This window comes from Triturus cristatus, chromosome 3_1 (genome assembly GCF_964204655.1).
Source record: "Triturus cristatus chromosome 3_1, aTriCri1.1, whole genome shotgun sequence".
NCBI classification, from domain to species: domain Eukaryota; kingdom Metazoa; phylum Chordata; class Amphibia; order Caudata; family Salamandridae; genus Triturus; species Triturus cristatus.
In genome coordinates this window covers 512449313-512468376 of record NC_140583.1, presented here as the reverse complement: position 1 = coordinate 512468376, position 19064 = coordinate 512449313, and the positions used below count along the sequence as shown (strand labels likewise).

General features: G+C 50.7%; 1 protein-coding gene across 2 annotated transcripts in view; it reads right to left on the bottom strand.

The window, feature by feature from the left end:
• Positions 1–19064, bottom strand: part of LOC146860508 (aminopeptidase N-like) — a 257086-nt gene that overhangs the window by 33254 nt on the left and 204768 nt on the right. For both annotated transcript variants that reach the window (XR_014978825.1, XM_085644420.1), the window contains exon 19: positions 14493–14574. Coding sequence is in view for 1 of the 2 variants with exons in the window: in XM_085644420.1 (XP_085500546.1) it covers positions 14493–14574 (82 nt within the window). In the remaining variant the exon portion in view is untranslated. The remainder of the gene's footprint in view (positions 1–14492; positions 14575–19064) is intronic.

The window sequence follows — 19064 nt, the reverse complement described above, 5'->3', positions numbered from 1 at the left end:
GAGAGCCACATCTTTTTCTGCCGCTGTAGCCACCGTCTGACTCCCGCTCTCATCTGCGTCAAGGGATTCCGTTCTTATTCCACAATGCAGGATGCAATACGGTGACGTCATTTCGATGCGATGTGTTGGCCAATCCACAAAGGGGTTGTGTTTCTGTAGCCACGGCAATCCCAATATGACGCCATATTGGGGCGCTCGGATGATGTTAAAATCGATTTGTTCCAAATGGTTCCTCCCATATCTCATCGGAAGGACCCCCGTGTGCTGTCCGATGGGCCCCGTCACCAATCGCCTTCCGTCTACCGCATAGACGTCTTCGGGTACTGCTTTGGGAAGAAGCACTAGCCCTAGCCTGCATGCCTCGTTGTGGTCCATAAACATGCCAGTGGCCCCTGAATCCACCATGGCCACAACGGGTATCCACTGGTCATGCACTCCCACGTGCACCGTGATAAACAGGTGTCGTTGTCCCTTAGTGACCGAGTTGGAAAGTGAAGGGATGGATGAGTGACTCCGAGATGCCCCTTCTCTGGTCTTGGAGTCCTCTAGTTTTCCGCCGGTATGTCCACCACGGCTGTTACCGACCGGTTGGCCCGATAACGTGACGTCTTCGGTTTGGCAGGGCATTCACGTACGTAGTGGCCTTTTTTGCCACAATATAGGCACAATCCTTGTTTACGACGTGACTCTTTCTCCGTGGCTGTGAGGCTCGCTCGTATTGCGCTGATGTCCATGGGTTCTCCCTTGGATGCGGTGGAAGTTTCAGGACTTCCCACCGTCACATAGGATGGAAGGGATTTTCCTTTTCTCCCATGATCCCCCTTTCTTTCACTTAGCCTATGTTCCAGCCGTAATACCAGGTTGATAAGGCCCTCACATGTCTTGGGTTGAGGGTCAATATGAGCCACGGCGTCCTTGAGCTCATCGCACAGCCCTTGATGGAAGAGCGCCGTCTGTTTAGCAACAGGCCACTTGGTTTCCGCAACCAGCCTTCGGAACGCGTTGAGATACTGCACCAGGTCGTTGGATCCCTGTCTCAACTCAAGCATTTCACGGTCCGCCGTGTACGAGTCAGCCCTTCTGTCGAATACCTTCAGGAATTCCTCGCGAAAAGCACCCCAATCACATAAGAGGGGGTCGTCCCTGCTCACCAGAGCTACGGCCCATTGTGCCGCGTTTCCAGCCAAATAGGATATAAGGAAAGCCACACGAGCCTGACTCGTGGGGAACGCCTTTGGTTTGCACGATAAATGTAGCGCCACTTGTGTGAGGAATACCTGCACTGTGTTAGGAACCCCACTGTACCTCTCTGGTGTTGCCAAGGGGATGGCTACCGGCATTTCCACTACTACCGCAGGGGTCTGGTTCGTGAGGGAGGTGCTGGGCGTGAGCGGGTCCAATTGGATAGCATCCAGTCTGGCTTTTACATCGGCTGTTTCTTGCCTAGAGGCAGCCACTTCAACTTGCATGGCCGCTAAAGCAGCCAGCACATCATCAAGTGTTGCCATGTCTGTTATCGACCGGGAGACAGTTAGTGTTATTAAGGTCGGATATTTTGTAACGCCCTGAACGTCTCAGGATCGTTTAACAGACACGACAATGAGGACGCAACCACTTGTGAAGGGTTAGTTCTTTTAATGAAGGCAAATAAAATACAAAGACTAAACAAAAGTTATAGTCACTGGAATCCTCCAGGCTAAGTACGTTACCAGCCCACAGCACGGATGGTCCTAACCGTCCTCTGCATATACGCCGATCCCGGCGTATGCCAACAGAGGGCAGAAATGTAATGGCCGACAATGCCAATCGGTAGGCTGTGAGGGGCACGAAGAGTGTTGGGGAGAATCGAGGAGTCAGGGAAACACCCAGCCGGGGTCTCTACCTGAAGGGAGCAGCCGCTCAACCTCTTCCTCAGACTGCACCGGGACGCGGAGTCACCTCCTGGTGATGCGTCACCGATACCCCAATCACAAGCAAGAAGACTGAACCGAGAGCAGCCGCTCGATCGATCCTGTGGACTTCCGAGTCTGTAACGCGGCAAACACCTCCTGGTGTGCGTTACAGCTGGCAGTCCCTGTGTCTCTGGTCGGGCTGGGAGTTACGACTCCAACCAGCAAAAGCGCCACTGCGCTTGGACTCAGCCGAGTCAAAAAGCGAAGCTCAATGGTTGACCGGTAGAGCTTCCGGGTCCTTCACAGGTGACGATGGGGCAAGACACGGCCCAGGGAGTAACGACTCGACCTACCTCCGTTCTTGCCTTACTGGAGCACCACTCCTGAACACTGCTCTTCACGAAGCAGGTACGTCGGTGTAAACACAATATCCGACAGCCTTGTACCTCCCGGTTCCTCCCTTTATAGGGCGTGTTTTCCTTGAGTTATGTAACAGCTCTCCTGTTTACATAAGGCGTGTTTCCCTTGAGTTATGTAACAGCTCTCCTGTTTACATAAGGGCGTGTTTCCCTTGAGTTATGTAACAGCTCTCCTGTTTACATAAGGGCGTGTTTCCCTTGAGTTATGTAACAGCTCTCCTGTTTACATAAGGGCGTGTTTCCCTTGTATGACAGGAATTCTTGACAGAATGTAACATCTCTGCACTAAAGCAAAATGCTACCAATCGATGTATTTGTGCTTCATTGTTGTTGGAAGGCGGACCCCGAGGAGTCGGCGAGACCACCAAGGGGGGCCCTCACACTGTACGAAGTAGCCGAGCGCTGCCGAGAAGTCTCCTGAGAGATCCTTCTCCTATCACGTACTAGCACAGTAACACCACCACACAGGACTCAAGGAGGTTGTCTCAAGACAAGCAATTCTTTATCAGCAATAAAAAGGTTACGAGGTCAATATTTACACGAAGGGATCGAGGGATCCACCAAAAGTCTCAGTGTCTCTTTGGAAGGGTAGGGGTAGCGGGACAGTCTTCGGCAGGAGTGCGGTACGAGGGTACCTGGGGCCCAGTTCTTATCCTCAAGCTGGAGGACCTCCGGATCTCGGAGGGGTCGAGCCGCGACGGCGTCAGCAGGGCTCTGGCATACAGTTCGTGGAGAGCCGCGATCCAATCAGCAGGGCTCTCAAGATGGTTTCTGCTCAGCTCGAGCCGCGACGTCGTCAGCAGGGCTCCGAGGGAGGTTTCAGCGAGGTTGGGCCGCGACAGCGTCAGCAGGGCTCCGATGTTCCAGGTGGCTTCAAAGTGTTCACAAGAAGGAGCCGCGACGCAGTCAGCAGGGCTCGTGATGGTTCCGACAAGAGTTCTTCCCCGTAGGGTCAGCCGCGATTCAATCAGCAGGGCTCTCGACTCCAGGATACAACTGCCGATCTGTGGCGGGGTCGCCCCAGATATAGGTCTGGAGCCCTTTGATGTCCGGACCCAGGCGCCCGGTGGGGGCGGAGAGGCCGGGTGGAGGTGGCCAGACGCCCAGCAGGAGAGGCGCCAGGCCCAAGGGAGTTGCAGGGCGATCACACCTCGAGAGGGGAGGACAGTTGGGGGTCCCATCGATACTGTCCTCCGCCGGGGGCGATGAATGGTTCCTGCGGCACCCCCTGGCCAGTTCGTGGTGCCTCGATGTCGGGGCTTCGCTGGGGTCGAGGCCGGGTTGAGCGGGGTCGCGCTGGCTGGTGCACAGAGTCACGTGGGTGCCAACAAGATGGCGGAGCCATGAGGGGTATGCGACCTCGTGCAGCTCAGGATGAAGGGCCTCGGTGCAGTTCAGAAGGGTGGCCCGTGAAGGCCGGGGCGGGAAACGGGCACAATCCACGGGGGTAAGGACCATGCCACGAGGCCGGGTCCAACAGGCGTCCCCCCCAGCCGAAGGCATGGAGAGTCACCCATCTCCTTGGGGATTCTCTTTGTCAAGGCGGAAGAAGCGGGACAGGCCGTCGGCGTTGGCATGGTCATTGCCGGGCCGGTGTTCAACGTCAAAGTCCATCCCTTGTAGCGAGATGGACCACCGCAGCAGCTTGGGGTTCTCGCCCCGCATTTGCATTAACCACCGCAGGGGCCGGTGGTCGGTCTGGACCCGGAAGTGGGTACCGAAGAGGTAGGGCCGGAGTTTCTTGAGGGCCCACACCACAGCGAAGGCCTCACGCTCGATGGTGCTCCATCGTTGCTCCCGGGGCAGTAGCCGTCGGCTGATGAAGGCCACTGGTCGGTCGAGCCCCTTTTCATCGGCCTGGGACAGGACGGCCCCGATCCCATACTCGGAGGCGTCCGTCTGCACCACGGACTCCTTATTGTAGTCAGGGGCCTGTAGCACCGGGGCAGTACACATTGCGGTCTTTAGGGTGTCGAAGGCTGCTTGGCAGCGGGGTGTCCAGTGCACCTTCTTGGGCTGCTTTTTGGACGTTAGCTCTGTGAGGGGGCCAACAATGCTCCCATAGTCCCGGATAAACCGCCGGTAGTATCCGGTGAGACCCAGGAAGGCCCGGACAGCGGTCTGGGTAGTGGGGGGTTCCCAGGCCTGGATGGCATCTATTTTCGGTTGGAGAGGGGCCACCTGCCCGCTCCCCACTTGATGGCCCAGGTAGGTCACGGATCCGTGGCCGATCTGGCATTTGCTGGCCTTGATTGTGAGCCCTGCCCGCTGGAGGGCGGCCAGGACGGCTTTAATGTGAAGGAGGTGCTCTGCCCAGTGGTTGCTGTACACGGCAATGTCATCTAGGTAGGCCGCGCTGAAGGCCTCAAGCCCGGCCAAAACCTTGTTCACCAGTCTTTGAAAAGTGGCCGGGGCGTTCTTCATTCCGAAGGGCATCACCCGAAAGTGGTAATGCCCATCCGGGGTCGAAAAGGCGGATCTTTCTTGGGCGCCGGGGGTGAGCTGGATCTGCCAGTACCCGGCGGTGAGGTCCAGCGTGCTCAAGTAGCGAGCGGCCCCTAAGCGGTCGATGAGTTCGTCGGCCCTGGGTATAGGGTGGGCGTCCGTCTTGGTCACTGCATTCAGGGCTCGGTAGTCCACGCAGAATCGCAACTCCGGGGGGTGGCCGGGAGCTGCGGCCTTGGGCACCAGGACGACAGGGCTGGCCCACGGGCTGTCGGAGGGTTTGATGACCCCCAGGGCCAGCATCTTCGTTACTTCGGCCTGGATGCATGCCCGCACTCGGTCGGGTACCCGGTAGGCTCTGTGTCGCACGGGGGGGCTCTCCCCGGTGTCGACGTCGTGGACGCACCAGTGGGTCACCCCCGGGGTGAGGGAGAAGAGGGCTGCGTAGTCCTGCAGCAGTTGCTGGCAGTCGTTGCGCTGTTCCGGAGTCAGGGAAGAGGCGAGTTGGACACCCTCGATTGTTCCATCATGGACGTTGGACTGCAAGAGGTCGGGCAGGGGCTCGGAGTCGTCCTCGCCCCCCTCGTCGGTCGCCAGTAGCAGGCTCAGTTCGGTCCGGGCAAAGTGGGGTTTTAGCCTGTTAGCATGTAGGACCCGGAGGGGGTTCCGGGGGGACTCCAGGTCGACCAGGTAGGTGACGGGACTTTTCTTCTCCACTACCTTGAAGGGCCCGGTCCACTTGTCCTGGAGGGCGCCGGGTTCAACCGGGGCCATGACCCATACCTTCTGGCTCGAATTCTATGGTGGAGGAGTTCCGATCGTACCACCGCTTCATGTCCTCCTGGCTGGCCTCGAGGTTGGCTTCGGCCATGGCTCGGAACTTGCGGGTCTGGTTTCGGAGGGTCAGGAGGTATCGGTAGACGTCAGGAGGGGCGCCTTGGGGCTTCGTCTCCCAGCTCTCTTTGACCAGGCTGAGCGGTCCGCGGACCGGGTGTCCGTACAATAGTTCAAACGGGCTGAACCCCAGGGACTTCTGCGGGACCTCCCGATAGGCAAACAGGAGGCACGGCAGCAGGACATCCCATCTCCGCCTGAGGGGCTCTTCTAGGCCCTGGATCATCCCCTTTAATGTTCTGTTGAACCGCTCAACCAGTCCGTTCCCCTGAGGGTGATAGGGGGTCGTGAACTTGTATGTGACCCCGCACTGCTGCCACAGGGACCGCATGTATCTGGAAATAAAGTTCGTGCCTCTGTCGCTCACCACTTCGCGGGGAAATCCCACTCGGGAGAAGATCCCCATTAAGGCCCGGCCTACCACGGGGGCCGTTATAGTTCTTAGCGGGACCGCCTCCGGGTACCTGGTGGCGTGGTCCACGAGGACCAGGATGAAGCGGTGGCCCAGGGCGGTCTGGGGGTCCAGGGGCCCCACGATATCGATTCCGACCCGTTCGAACGGGGTGCTGACGGCTGGAAAGGGTTGGAGGGGGGCCTTGACCCGACCCCCCGTCTTCCCGCTGGCTTGGCAGGTCTGGCAGGACCGGCAGTGGTTGTCCACGTCTCTCCGCATCCGGGGCCAGTAGAAGTGGGTCACCAGACGGCTGTACGTTTTGTCTTGCCCCAAGTGTCCGGCGAGGGGCACATCATGTGCCAGGTTGAGCAGGAACTCCCGGAAGCGGAGGGGGACCACCAACACTCGGCTGGCCCCGAGTTCTGCCACTTTCTGCTCACTGTATAGCAGGCCCTCGGCCCAGTAGACCCAGTGGGTGCCGGTCTGGTCCCCGTTGGTTTGGGCGGACGCTTGTTGGCGGACCCCTTCGAGAGTGGGGCAGGACTGCTGCTCTTGTTGGAACTGCTCCCGGGTGGGGCCCCCTTCGTGTCGCCATTGTGTCAGCTCTGGTAGGGCGCACGGGGAAGCCATCTCTTCGGGGGAGGATTCACTAGGTCCAGGGTCGGTGTCCGCCTCCCCCTCGCTGCTGGCGGGAGGTGGTGCGAGCCCCTCGGGCTGGGCGGCCCCGGAGGCCGAGGATGAGCGGGGGGCCCGGGCGGTCATGGACCTGGTGATGGCACAGGCCCAGTCAGATAGTCCCAGCATTCGGAGGTGCTCTCGTCGCTCTACTTGAGCCCAGGGGGAACTCTCCAAGTCGTTCCCCAGGAGGCAGTCGACGGGGGCGTCGTCGCGTACCGTCACCTTCAGCAGGCCCGTCACCCCTCCCCACTCGAAGGGGACCAGGGCCATCTGGCACAGGCTTTCGCTGTTGTCGGCCGTCCGGACGGGACACAGCACATTCGGTAGGATCTGTTCGGGGGTCACCAGGTGGCAGCGGACAGCGGTGACACTGGCGCCGGTGTCACGAAGGGCTTCGGCCCGTTGTCCATTGACCGTGACCTGCTGCCGGTACTTCTGGGTGTTGCTTGGGATGGGGGCGCAGGGTACCATTTCTCGGCTACCCAGGCAGACCAGGGACATGGCTGCCGGCTCCCATTCAGTGGTCCCTCGGTCGAGGGTCTCCTCTTCCTCTTCTCCTTCTCCCAGGGCGGCGGCCGCCAGCTGTCGGGGCGGGGGCCCGCCGGCCCCGTTTCTTCGGTTCAGGGGGCAGACCGGATCGCTGGCATAGTGTCCGGTTTGTTGGCAGCCGTAGCACGTTACTGGTGGTCGTGGTCCGGGTCTGGCCAGGGGCGCCCCCCTTCGGGCTAGGCTCGGGGAGAGTTGTTGCTGCGGTGGCCCTCGAGGGGGGCTCCTGGGGGCCCCGGCGGGAGGGTCTCAGTTCCTGTTCGGCCCTCCACCGCGTTGGCGGGGGGGTCCGGTGGGGTTCCTCTGGTACTCCCCCATTGAGTTCCGGGGGACCCGGGAGTTGACTCATCGATCGGCCTCGACGGCGAGTTTTCGCGGGTCGGTCATTTTGCTGTCGAGGAGGTGCTGTCTCAGTTCCACGAAGCAATTGTTGGAGAGATGTTCCCACACGATGAGGTCGACCAGCTGCCCGTAGGTGGTTACTTTGCTACCTCTGATCCACCCTTCTAGGGCCCGACTGAAAAAGTCCACATATTCCACCCAGGTGGTGCCCGGGATTTTCTTGCAGTCTCTGAACCGCTGGCGGTACATTTCTGCGGTTAGCCCGTAGCGGGTGAGCAGAGCCTCCTTCATGTGATCGTAGGAGGTCATCACCTCCTCCGGCAGCTGGAGCAGTGTGTCTCGACCCTCACTCAGGAACCGCCCCCACAGGCCCGCGCCCCAGTCTTTTCGGGGCACCCGATGAGAGGTCATGGCCACCTCGTAGGCCTTGAACCATTGTTGGATGTCGTCATTCTTGTAGTACTCCTTGACGACCTCTTTCGGGATATGTACCTTGGTCTCGGCAGGCGGTAGAGTGTCTCTAGTACTGGGGGCGTTGGTCCCTCCGTTCTTGGCCTTGATTTCGAGCTCTTTGAGACTGCGCTCGTGCTCAAGAGTCAGTTTCTTTTCCTCCAACTCCCGGTGTCGCCTCTTCTCCTCTATCTCCTCTTGAAGCCGTAGCTGCTCTAGGGCCAGTTTCTTTTCCGCCAGCTGGAGTTCGCCGTCCAGCCGCAGTCGTGCGAGCTCTAGCTCGTGGTTCCGGACCTTCTCCCGCTCTCGTATTTCTTCTTCGGAGAGGCCGGTTTCTAGGCTCTTTCTTCCTCCGGTTGCCGGAGTCAGTGCGGTTGATATGGTCTCAGTCAGGGGCAAGGGACCTTCTTCCTGGGAGGGGCCTGCCCCGGCCTCCAGCCATGTCCTTAGAGCTTTCTGCATGTCCTCTTTGGTACCTAGGCCGGTGGTTGCAATGCCTTTGTCTTTGCAGAACTGTTTTAACTCTTTGTGTGTATATTCTTCCAGCCGTTCGGGCTGGAACTCCATTGTCGCATTGTTTTCCTGGCTGCTCATGATTACTGTATGTTTGGATGGGTAGCTAGTGGGTACTGGCTGGTACGTACTGCGTTCGGCTCGGATCCCGTCGCTGGCACCAAATGTTGGAAGGCGGACCCCGAGGAGTCGGCGAGACCACCAAGGGGGGCCCTCACACTGTACGAAGTAGCCGAGCGCTGCCGAGAAGTCTCCTGAGAGATCCTTCTCCTATCACGTACTAGCACAGTAACACCACCACACAGGACTCAAGGAGGTTGTCTCAAGACAAGCAATTCTTTATCAGCAATTAAAAGGTTACGAGGTCAATATTTACACGAAGGGATCGAGGGATCCACCAAAAGTCTCAGTGTCTCTTTGGAAGGGTAGGGGTAGCGGGACAGTCTTCGGCAGGAGTGCGGTACGAGGGTACCTGGGGCCCAGTTCTTATCCTCAAGCTGGAGGACCTCCGGATCTTGGAGGGGTCGAGCCGCGACGGCGTCAGCAGGGCTCTGGCGTACAGTTTGTGGAGAGCCGCGATCCAATCAGCAGGGCTCTCAAGATGGTTTCTGCTCAGCTCGAGCCGCGACGTCGTCAGCAGGGCTCCGAGGGAGGTTTCAGCGAGGTTGGGCCGCGACAGCGTCAGCAGGGCTCCGATGTTCCAGGTGGCTTCAAAGTGTTCACAAGAAGGAGCCGCGACGCAGTCAGCAGGGCTCGTGATGGTTCCGACAAGAGTTCTTCTCCGTAGGGTCAGCCGCGATTCAATCAGCAGGGCTCTCGACTCCGGGATACAACTGCCGATCTGTGGCGGGGTCGCCCCAGATATAGGTCTGGAGCCCTTTGATGTCCGGACCCAGGCGCCCGGTGGGGGCGGAGAGGACGGGTGGAGGTGGCCAGACACCCAGCAGGAGAGGCGCCAGGCCCAAGGGAGTTGCAGAGCGATCACACCTCGAGAGGGGAGGACAGTTGGGGGTCCCATCGATACTGTCCTCCGCCGGGGGCGATGAACGGTTCCTGCGGCACCCCCTGGCCAGTTTGTGGTGCCTCGATGTCGGGGCTTCGCTGGGGTCGAGGCCGGGTTGAGCGGGGTCGCGCTGCCTGGTGCACAGAGTCACGTGGGTGCCAACAAGATGGCGGAGCCACGAGGGGTATGCGACCTCGTGTAGCTCAGGATGAAGGGCCTCGGTGCAGTTCAGAAGGGTGGCCCGTGAAGGCCGGGGCGGGGAACGGGCACAATCCACGGGGGTAAGGACCATGCCACGAGGCCGGGTCCAACAATTGTCTCTATATGATTGCTTCCTTTGATTGTGAGTTGCATGTTTACATCCACCTTAAATCATGCTAACAGCAGCATGTAAGAGAAGAAACGGTGCACTAAGGTAACCCGACTAAGCAAGCAAATATTTTTACCTTGTATAGAGAATAAAGAGCAAGCAGTTAGGCACCCTGCATAAAGAGACAAGCACTGGCGAAGCCTATAAGTCTGGTGCGGTTTGACAGCTATTTGAATTTCTCAGTGCTTTTGTTATTTCATGGTTTTGTAAAACTTTAGCGCTAGGGCCATTGTCAACATAAATTAAAAAGTCGTTAAAACCTAAAATATTTTTGATCTCAAAAGCACATATTGCCATAGTTATCCCTGGCACCGAAACAAGTTACTTTGTGTGTGAATGCTTTATTTTTGAAGGAGTCAAATGCTGCGTTTTGCCCCATGCTATATACAGTAGTGCGCAGACGAAAAATGTGAATACTACACCAGACCAAAGGGTGAAGATGGCACCAGAAAGAATATACACATATGTATTAAAATCAAAAATTATTTGCTAATGCTAGACCTCGCTAATAGGGAATTTAGACACACACGTCAATATAACGAAGAGGTAAGGGTACCCATCACCAGAAAAAAATACTGGAGAGAGGTATATGAGACCTGCATATGAAATACCAACAACAAAGGCTTCTGGTCAACATGTACTAAGAATCAACCAATGAATGCACCTATTTCAATAGGGCAAAACAATACAGGCAAAATGGCACTTCACGTGAAGCAATGCAGACATTCGAGAGCCCTACACAAAAAACAAAACAAACAGATGAAGCAAACATGACACAGGCAGCTAAATACATTGCAAAAACAATGTGTGGAGACATGAGGCAGCTAGGCAGCTAGTATAAAATGGCGATAAACTGGGTAGCTTTTAAAATGGAGCAACGCTGGTAGCCGGGCACCCTGCACATCAACATTATTGTGGAGTAGGTACCAGGGAACCTCACAGGAGGAAGCATTAACATTGAAGTAACTGGACTTCTTGCAAGTGGGCAGCGTTGAACCCTGAAAAGAGAGGAAATACCAAGTACCTCGGCAGTAGACACTGCAAACAGAAATATAAACTAATTTGCTGGGGACATCTTACAGTGATCCAGTGAGGCTCTTAATTACAGAGTACCTGACTAGGCAGGAGCCGCTGGCATTGCACGCCACGTGCATTCAGTCTAGAACCGAGACAACACAGAATGCCAGCACCAGTAGGCCCGGGTGCATGAGATCCAAACCAGATCTGAATCACTCACCCAGGGGCTGTGCAAAACTCATTGTCTTATTAGCTCATTCCTGTGTCAGAGCATGTGTGGAGCCTGGCAGACACGACTCTGCCGTCTAAAGCATGCACCTGGCCAATTCTCACTCACTGTCATCAGCTGTCTTCAGCTGGTTTGGCCAATTAATCTGACGTCTCTCATTGATGCCGGGAACTTTCCAAGAATGCTTTATTCTAACATTAGATGAATGGCTGGGAGGTGCGGAGCATGTAAGTTAAAGTGAGAGAGACAACGAGCCGTGATTTTGTTCTATTTTGTTCTGCACCACTCTGGAATTGGAGGCGAGTTGTAGGTGTTTTTTGTTTTTTTTAAACAAAGATGATACCACTCAGTTGGAATTTAATTCTATTTTACCTTATCTAAGTGCTGGTTGCCTAAATCGAATTTTGGTTTTCTTGTTGATTTATTGAATATAACGACTGATCCTGACCCACTTTATTCAGCACAATTAGACACAGAGTATTAGTATGACAACTTGCCTACTGTGATTCCAGTAGCCTGCCTAAGTATGTTCGTGTTTTAGTCCACAACAGAAAGCGACACAAATACCCAACCAATGAGAGCCCTGATCTTTCTTTAAAAATATATACATTATATACCTTCTGTGTCTGCAATCAGCATTAATGTGATGTTTTTAAAACTGTTTTATTTTGATGATACCTAAGGGAGTGTTTAAAAAAAAAAAAATTGAGTACTTGTGTTTTATTTTCATCTTTGTAGCCAGCTTCCGTAGTACTGTAGTAACTAACTGAACTTATCCCATTCTAAAATGTCCGACCGATACGTACATGTGAAATCGAGAAGGTATGAAACATCTATTGGGTGGTAGACATTTAATACAGCAGCCAATTTAGGACGGTAATTGTTCGCAACCAACTCAGGATCAAAATTGCTTTAAAGAGAGATCTCTCTTCTTACCGATGTTTCTTAAGTCAATAATGCTTGGTTGGATACAATGCTATACAAGCGGCCACCTCTTTGAATATTTACTGGTCTTTTCCTGTTGTGACTACTTCAATCTTAACCAATCTAAATTGGCCACTGTAATTTCGCCTTACCATCTTTCAATGTGCTACGACTTTTTATTGGTATCATAATCAGCTTATCGGACTGTAGCTTTTCCTACGCCTGTCCCAATGAGCATAGGAGACAGGATACGGGACATCACTGACCCTCCCCCCCTTAGTGTCTTGTGGTTAAATGTCATCAATGAGGAGCATGTGTGAGAATCCATGAGGTAGTGAGGAGAGGCGGAGGTTGTGCTGCTTGGCTGGGGAGAGTGCGGCTGAGGCAGCGGTAGGGAGTGCAGACCGGACCCTTCCTCTGCCCATCAATGAATTAGAGGCTCCTTGCTAGCTGCGCAGGCCCCCTGTCTTTCAGTCACTGCTTTGTGTATCCTCAGATCTGTTAAGGAGGAAGAGCAGCCGCTCCATTAGCTGCACAGCACTGCTGTCGAGGGGGGCCGGGCTGTGGAGGTGAAGAGAAGCAGTGGTATACCAGAGAGGCTGGCCCTCCCATTGAGAGAGACTTACACACATTGCCATGTGCGATGCTGATAAAATAAAAAGGCGCATGATAGTGAAACATCAAAGCAGCACTGTGCTGGCAAAAGAAAAGAGCGCAGATGTTAAATTGGTAACTGGTGTATTTATACTGTACTTGGTCTCTGCTCTCAGGACTGTAAGAGGCATGACAAATGCATGCCATCAATAAATAGGATAAAAGAATAGAAGAGTGACAATGACACCAGCAAATAGCAAAGCTATGGGCATGATGTAAGCCCACAGAGTGAATACAGCATGTCTCATAGAGACAGCATATGCCTAGGTTTGAACTAATAAGAGAAATATTTGAAAGCTTGTTTACAGAAACGCAGCAGCTGAGCAAGTGAAAACAAGACCATAATGTAAAATGTTTTTCAAGAAAGAAAAAAGGAGTTCCTAAGCAGATATTAAAAAGGTCACCAGTGTATGTATATTGTACTTTGTCCTTGCTTTCAGTGAGGATTAAACACACCAAGAGGCTTGACAAATGCATGCCGTGGAGAAATAGAGAGAAATAATAGGAGAGCGATGATGGAGCCAGCAAACAGGAAGCCTGTTGGTGGACAGAAGCCCACAAAGTAGATACACCATGTCTCGAAGAGACAGAGCAAGCGCTGTCTAGCCGAGATCTAATGCGCTTGATGTTCTGAGAGAAATCTTTTCATGTGTCATGGCTGTTGTTTTATTGTTTTCAAGAAATAAAATCCTGCTTTGGTAACTTATTCCTTGAAAACTAAAAACCTTTCCTAAGTGGGTGCAACAAACATGGTGCCCCTCAGCAAAGTTCAGCACCTTCAGTGGAGCTGTCTTACCTTGGGGTAGAGGCCATACACTTCACCAACCTGGAAGGCTGGAGGGCTGCCACCAGAGTATACATGACCCTTTTAGTAGCCACAACATGTATTCTACTGGTGCTTTTCTGAAAAACATGGGCAGCATTTTGTCATAATTTCTGACAAAACCCTATTGTCCAAGGGGATTAATTTAGAGTTGTGTGGTGATAAAAAGTCTTACAATTTCTGGAAGAAGTCCTAAAATCAGAGAATACATTCTCTCCAGCATGTTATCCTTTTAGCAGAGAAAAGTTTTCTGGTTCATTTTTCTGTAGATGTAGCAGTTCTTCCAGAAATCAGAGAAATTGTAATCACCATCCAATTGTAAATGAGGCTAGTTTTGTCTGTAAAATCCTTCAATGTGCGCAAGCAGACTAGCTACATGTTGATCATTGTTACCAGTTTGTGCTATAAAAAGTATCCTACTAATTGGATATATTTGCTTTAATGTTGTAATATACCAGATGATGTGCAATGCTGCCATGGCATAATGAGTATTTGTTCCATAATGCAATTAGTGAATATTTTACTCTGGAATTATGGATAACACTATTGTCTCGCTGACTGTAACCCTAAGTGGAACAAGTCTCTACACCACACTATTACAGACAATATGCCAGCAAACTGATGGCCAGCTTTTAGCTTCTAAGCAGTATCTGAACTTATAGGTTACAAAACATATCTCATCATAAACAAAATCTTGTGCCTTCTTGGTAGCTTAGCTAATGTATAACAGAATGCAAAACTCACAATAACTACTTTCCAATAATTCAAAGTACACTATCTCCCTACTGTAATTGCAACACTTCTCTTTGGCTTAGGAGCAAGGTGCTCTTTTCCTTTAAATGTCCAAAGTCCACCAAGAATGCACTGTCTACTATACATAGAGTCATGTGGGAACTTGCCTGCTTTAGCTCAAACTCTGAAGAAAATCTTTGGGTCACACCACCAATCAATCCAGAAATGGAAAATGAGCTTCCGCTAAACCTGAAAAATAAGAAATAAAGGAGAAAGGGTAAATATGCTATTTCATTCATGCTGTGACTCAGCAGAAATAATTGAGGTCTGTAGAATCTACAGGATCACAGTATATGCACTTTAAAAGCTGTATTTGCACCTATGTCAGTTGTGAAAAATGAGTAGTTAAGATACTGAAATTCTGTACAATAGGCTCTTTAGAGGTATAGAAGGGAGGCAAAGGACCAATGATGAACAAACATTGCTCTTGGGCCCTCGTTAGCTTTAAGGATTCTTTCTTTATCTCTTTTACTTTAGTGTTAAGGACTCTTTTGAAACTTTCCCAACCCCAATTGTGGTTCTTTGTAAATTATTGGGCCCTATTCACAAACTGTATTTTGTAGTATGTTTAGTGTTATTAGAGCAGTACTGCTTATTTACTACAAAATGCAATTCACAAACCTACAAGTGTAAATATCCATCTCAACCTCTCCTATATTTTCTATGGGGGAGATCGTCACATATGTAAGTTTACTACTTAGGGCCCGATTTCGATTTTGGACAGACCTGAGTCCATCCGACATTGATTCGGTACTGGGACTGACCGACCTCTTCTCGCCGGTTCTAACCCAGCAATTAGGATGCGACCAAACACTGTTCGGTCGCACTCCTATTCTTTACAAAGGAAGCATCCATTCCAACAAGAATGCATGTTCTTATTGTAAAGAGAAGAGGTGCAGTTCATCCCTGCACCTCGTGGCAGGCACCTCAAGGTGCCTGCCTCAAGGTGCAGGGATCAACAGGGGGGCAACATAAGTGCCCCCTTGGCCTCCAACTGGAGGCCATGCACCCATGGGGGACCTGCTGGAGGCCTCCAAAGTCGACTCCCGACAGCCTTTCTGTGTCGGAAAGGCTGGCATAGAAAGGCTGTCGGAATCTGACATTGTAATCCTTCGGGCGGAATGACCCACCCTTAGGATTACTGGAGGCTTTCTGGATGGCAGACGGGCTCTGTGAGCCCTTCGAAAGCCATTCTGACATCCAGTTCAGATTCCTTTCCGACCGACTCCATCCAATGAGTCGGCCGGAATTTAATCTGAAAACCTGATTACGATTCCTTAGGAACGGCTCTGACCGATGGTCGGAGCCGTTTACTACGGCATCGTAATCGGCCCCTTAGTAGTAAATGTGGGGGAGACCAGGGATGTGGTCGAAAAAGGGGGCATAATTATTACAAAATAGGTGGGGTCTGGGGAGCAGTAAGGATGGGTTTGGGGGGGGTTAAGGAAAGGGGCATGTTACCAGCCACCAAAGGGTATGCCATTGCTTTTCACAAACCGCACTTCTGAAGTTACTGCAGTCAAAAACGGTCAAAGGTGTAGTGAATGAACTCTAGCTCTGCGCTCAGTACCACACAAGGCCAACTACTGGTACTGCAACACCCTCTCATTGAAATAATGGAAGCACAGACTTAAATGAAAATCTCATAGGAAATCATGTAAATTAAATTAAACTATTGAACTATTAAAAATATAAATACATGTTATTTAATGTTAAAAAAAGTTAGCTAACAATAAAACATTTGGTATTTTATTTTAATTATTTTAATGACCTTTTTTGATCTAAAAATTATTATAATATTATTTGTATTAAAAGTTAGTTAAATAACTGTATTGCATTGTTTTGTATAACTGTATCATTTCTATACATTGCTTTTAGTAATGAGAATTACAAAATAAGACTATATATATATTTAACTTTGGCTGGGATTGTTTTACAAAAATTTCAGAAAACAACATTTTTTTTACTCGGTTTATATAAATTAATTGAATATTGAATTCAAAATTAAGGTATTAGTGCTACAGCATTTTTGTATTTTGTCCTACATTTGAAATAAATATATAAAATTAATTTAAATTAGTATTTCACTTAGAAATATTTACACTATTTATTTCCATGTTTAGTAAACATTTTTATTTTTCCCCATACCTTATCATAGAGGTAGCACTACCACCAGGGTGAAGTTCTCCATATGGCAGGGTATAGGGAATACATGTAGAACACATTAAAATAAAATTCTGTATCACTATTTTAACTTTGAAATAAATATTGTAATAATTTAAATGTATTAAAATAACAAAAAAAATTATAGATGTATTTAAGATGATCCCTCCTAATGTAAAATCCTTGTATTAACCTATTATGTATTAAAACTTGCAAACATGTATGTATAGAACTTACTAAAATGAATTTTAAACGATTGAAAAAAACGTTTATAATTTAATATTGTTTCCTAAGGCATTCTATTTTAAGTCTCTATTATTTTAAATGGGAGGGTTTTGCAGTATCCTCCCATACTGCTTTGTTGGTCATATGCGGTGCTTACCTACGTTCATAAATTTGTCTCAACTCCTCGAGGAGGGCGAGCCATTTAAGTCTACATTTTTTTGTAACTTTATACATGGAAATGGTGAATAGCAAAAAGTAGTAAAGTTACTCAGATATGTAAGGGTAAAGTTACATGTGTAAATTACTCACAGATTTAATGTAGCTTTGTAAATAGTCACATTGAAGTCTGTAATACCAACCTACACTTATATTGATGAAGACATTCACCTACAAACATATTGCGAGAGTTAGCACATACAGGCAAGTATAGATATACTATTTCCAATTCTCAGTTTATTTTGATATAACACCTCTTTTGCATAATATGATTACAGATGAGAGTCCTGCTGACTCTCTCCTGTTGGATGATTTAAAAAGGATTTCCATTGTCTCCACAAGTTAATCTTTACACTAATCGTCATTCTATTAACCCATTATTGTAGAACCAAGTTGAGTTTGAGAAATATGCACTCTGCATTAGGCTTTGCAGTCATTGTTCAGTGTTAGAAAGATAGCTTGTCGGGTTAATGCCCCTACTGCATAGAATTGAACATAACATCAGAAAAATACTGTAGGAAGGTGAAATCTGACTGCATGGTTGCCCCCATTTTTGTCCCTGGTGTTTGAATGGTTTTTGACTAGTCTGGCTGGGATCCTGCTATCCAGGACCCCAGCCAATCTGCTTACTCCCTTAAATGACTGTTGTGCATATTAGATGCACTGTTGATTGGATACTGTGGTACCTTATGGGCCCCTAGTATATGGTACCTTAGGTACCAAGGACATAGGTACTTCACAGGCCTACCAGGGGCTGAAGCATGTAGTATGCCACCCCTGGGAAGCAGACTAAATCTGACACCACAGGCCTGCTACTGCAGCCTGGGTGGGGTAGTGTTAGCACTCCTCACTGAGGTATAGGTTTCTATATCTCACCATACACACACATATAAACCTATCAGTCACCCCTAAGGCAGGCCCTATCAATCCTGAGGGCAGGGTGCTTGGTTTACATGTGAGGGGGTGACTCTGCCTGAGCAGGGCACCTATGCAGCTCTCAGAGTCTCTGTGGCTGTTTGTGGATGCGGTTAAACCATATACTCTTAAGTGCATTATAAATGCTAACTTTGGAATGACTGCATCAAAACATGTCGTGTTTGGTGTCAAACAACTTGGAATCATACCCCCACATGAGTCCATGATGTGGGAGCATGATACCACCCTTCTAGAGGGGACGACATGTGCCTACTGTGGTAACACGGTAGAAATCTGAAAGAGCCCTGGCATCACAGAATGGATGCCACCAGCACAGACACTGGGCTGCCCTTCTGCTGCTGACTGAAACTCGCAGTGGAGGAGGCCCAACAATAGGCATCCTGTCACAGGGAGGTGTCACCACCTTCCAGACAGGATTTAGTGTATTGGGGCTGGGTGGGTGCACTCCTAGAGGCAATCCTAGTAGGCTCCTCTGTGCATATGCCAGCTCAAACCGGTTCAGGGGCTACCTGTCCCTGCTCTGGCGCGAAACTGGACAAAGGGAAGTGGGTGTAACCACCCCCTACCCTGACCCTCCCAGAGGAGTGGTCATAGAGCTAGTCCCTCCCCTATCTTCAGTATAAGATAGGTAACCTTGCCATTGCAAAGTAGATAACCCTGGACGACGCTCTACAAAGGAGAATCCTGGCCCTTCGACGTTCCACTACCTTTGGAAGACAGAAGAATCTCCCTTGGAATCAAGGAGTGACTCCCCTGCTTGGCAGGCACCTGAAACTCTAATCAACGGTCGCAAACCTTGCTGGTCTGCACCATTGACTAAATTCACTTTCCATGAGACTTGCTGTTGCCAAGGCTTGTTGGATCTAATCCAGTTGCCGATACCGCAGTCAGCTGCAGACTTCGTGAGACACTCCGAATCCAGCTGCTAGTCATCGTCAATCTCACCTGGACCTCGTGAGCGAAGAGTCAAAACCAGAAATCACCCGACATCCGTGGGCATCCATCTTACTGGCCCCGGGTCACTGGCAAGTGACTGTGAACACTGTCCCTTCAATTTTCAGGTCTTCTACATCTTAAATCCAGCCTTGGATTCCACCGGACACTTCTTCAGTCTTCGCAAGTAGCAAATCTTCTTTGGT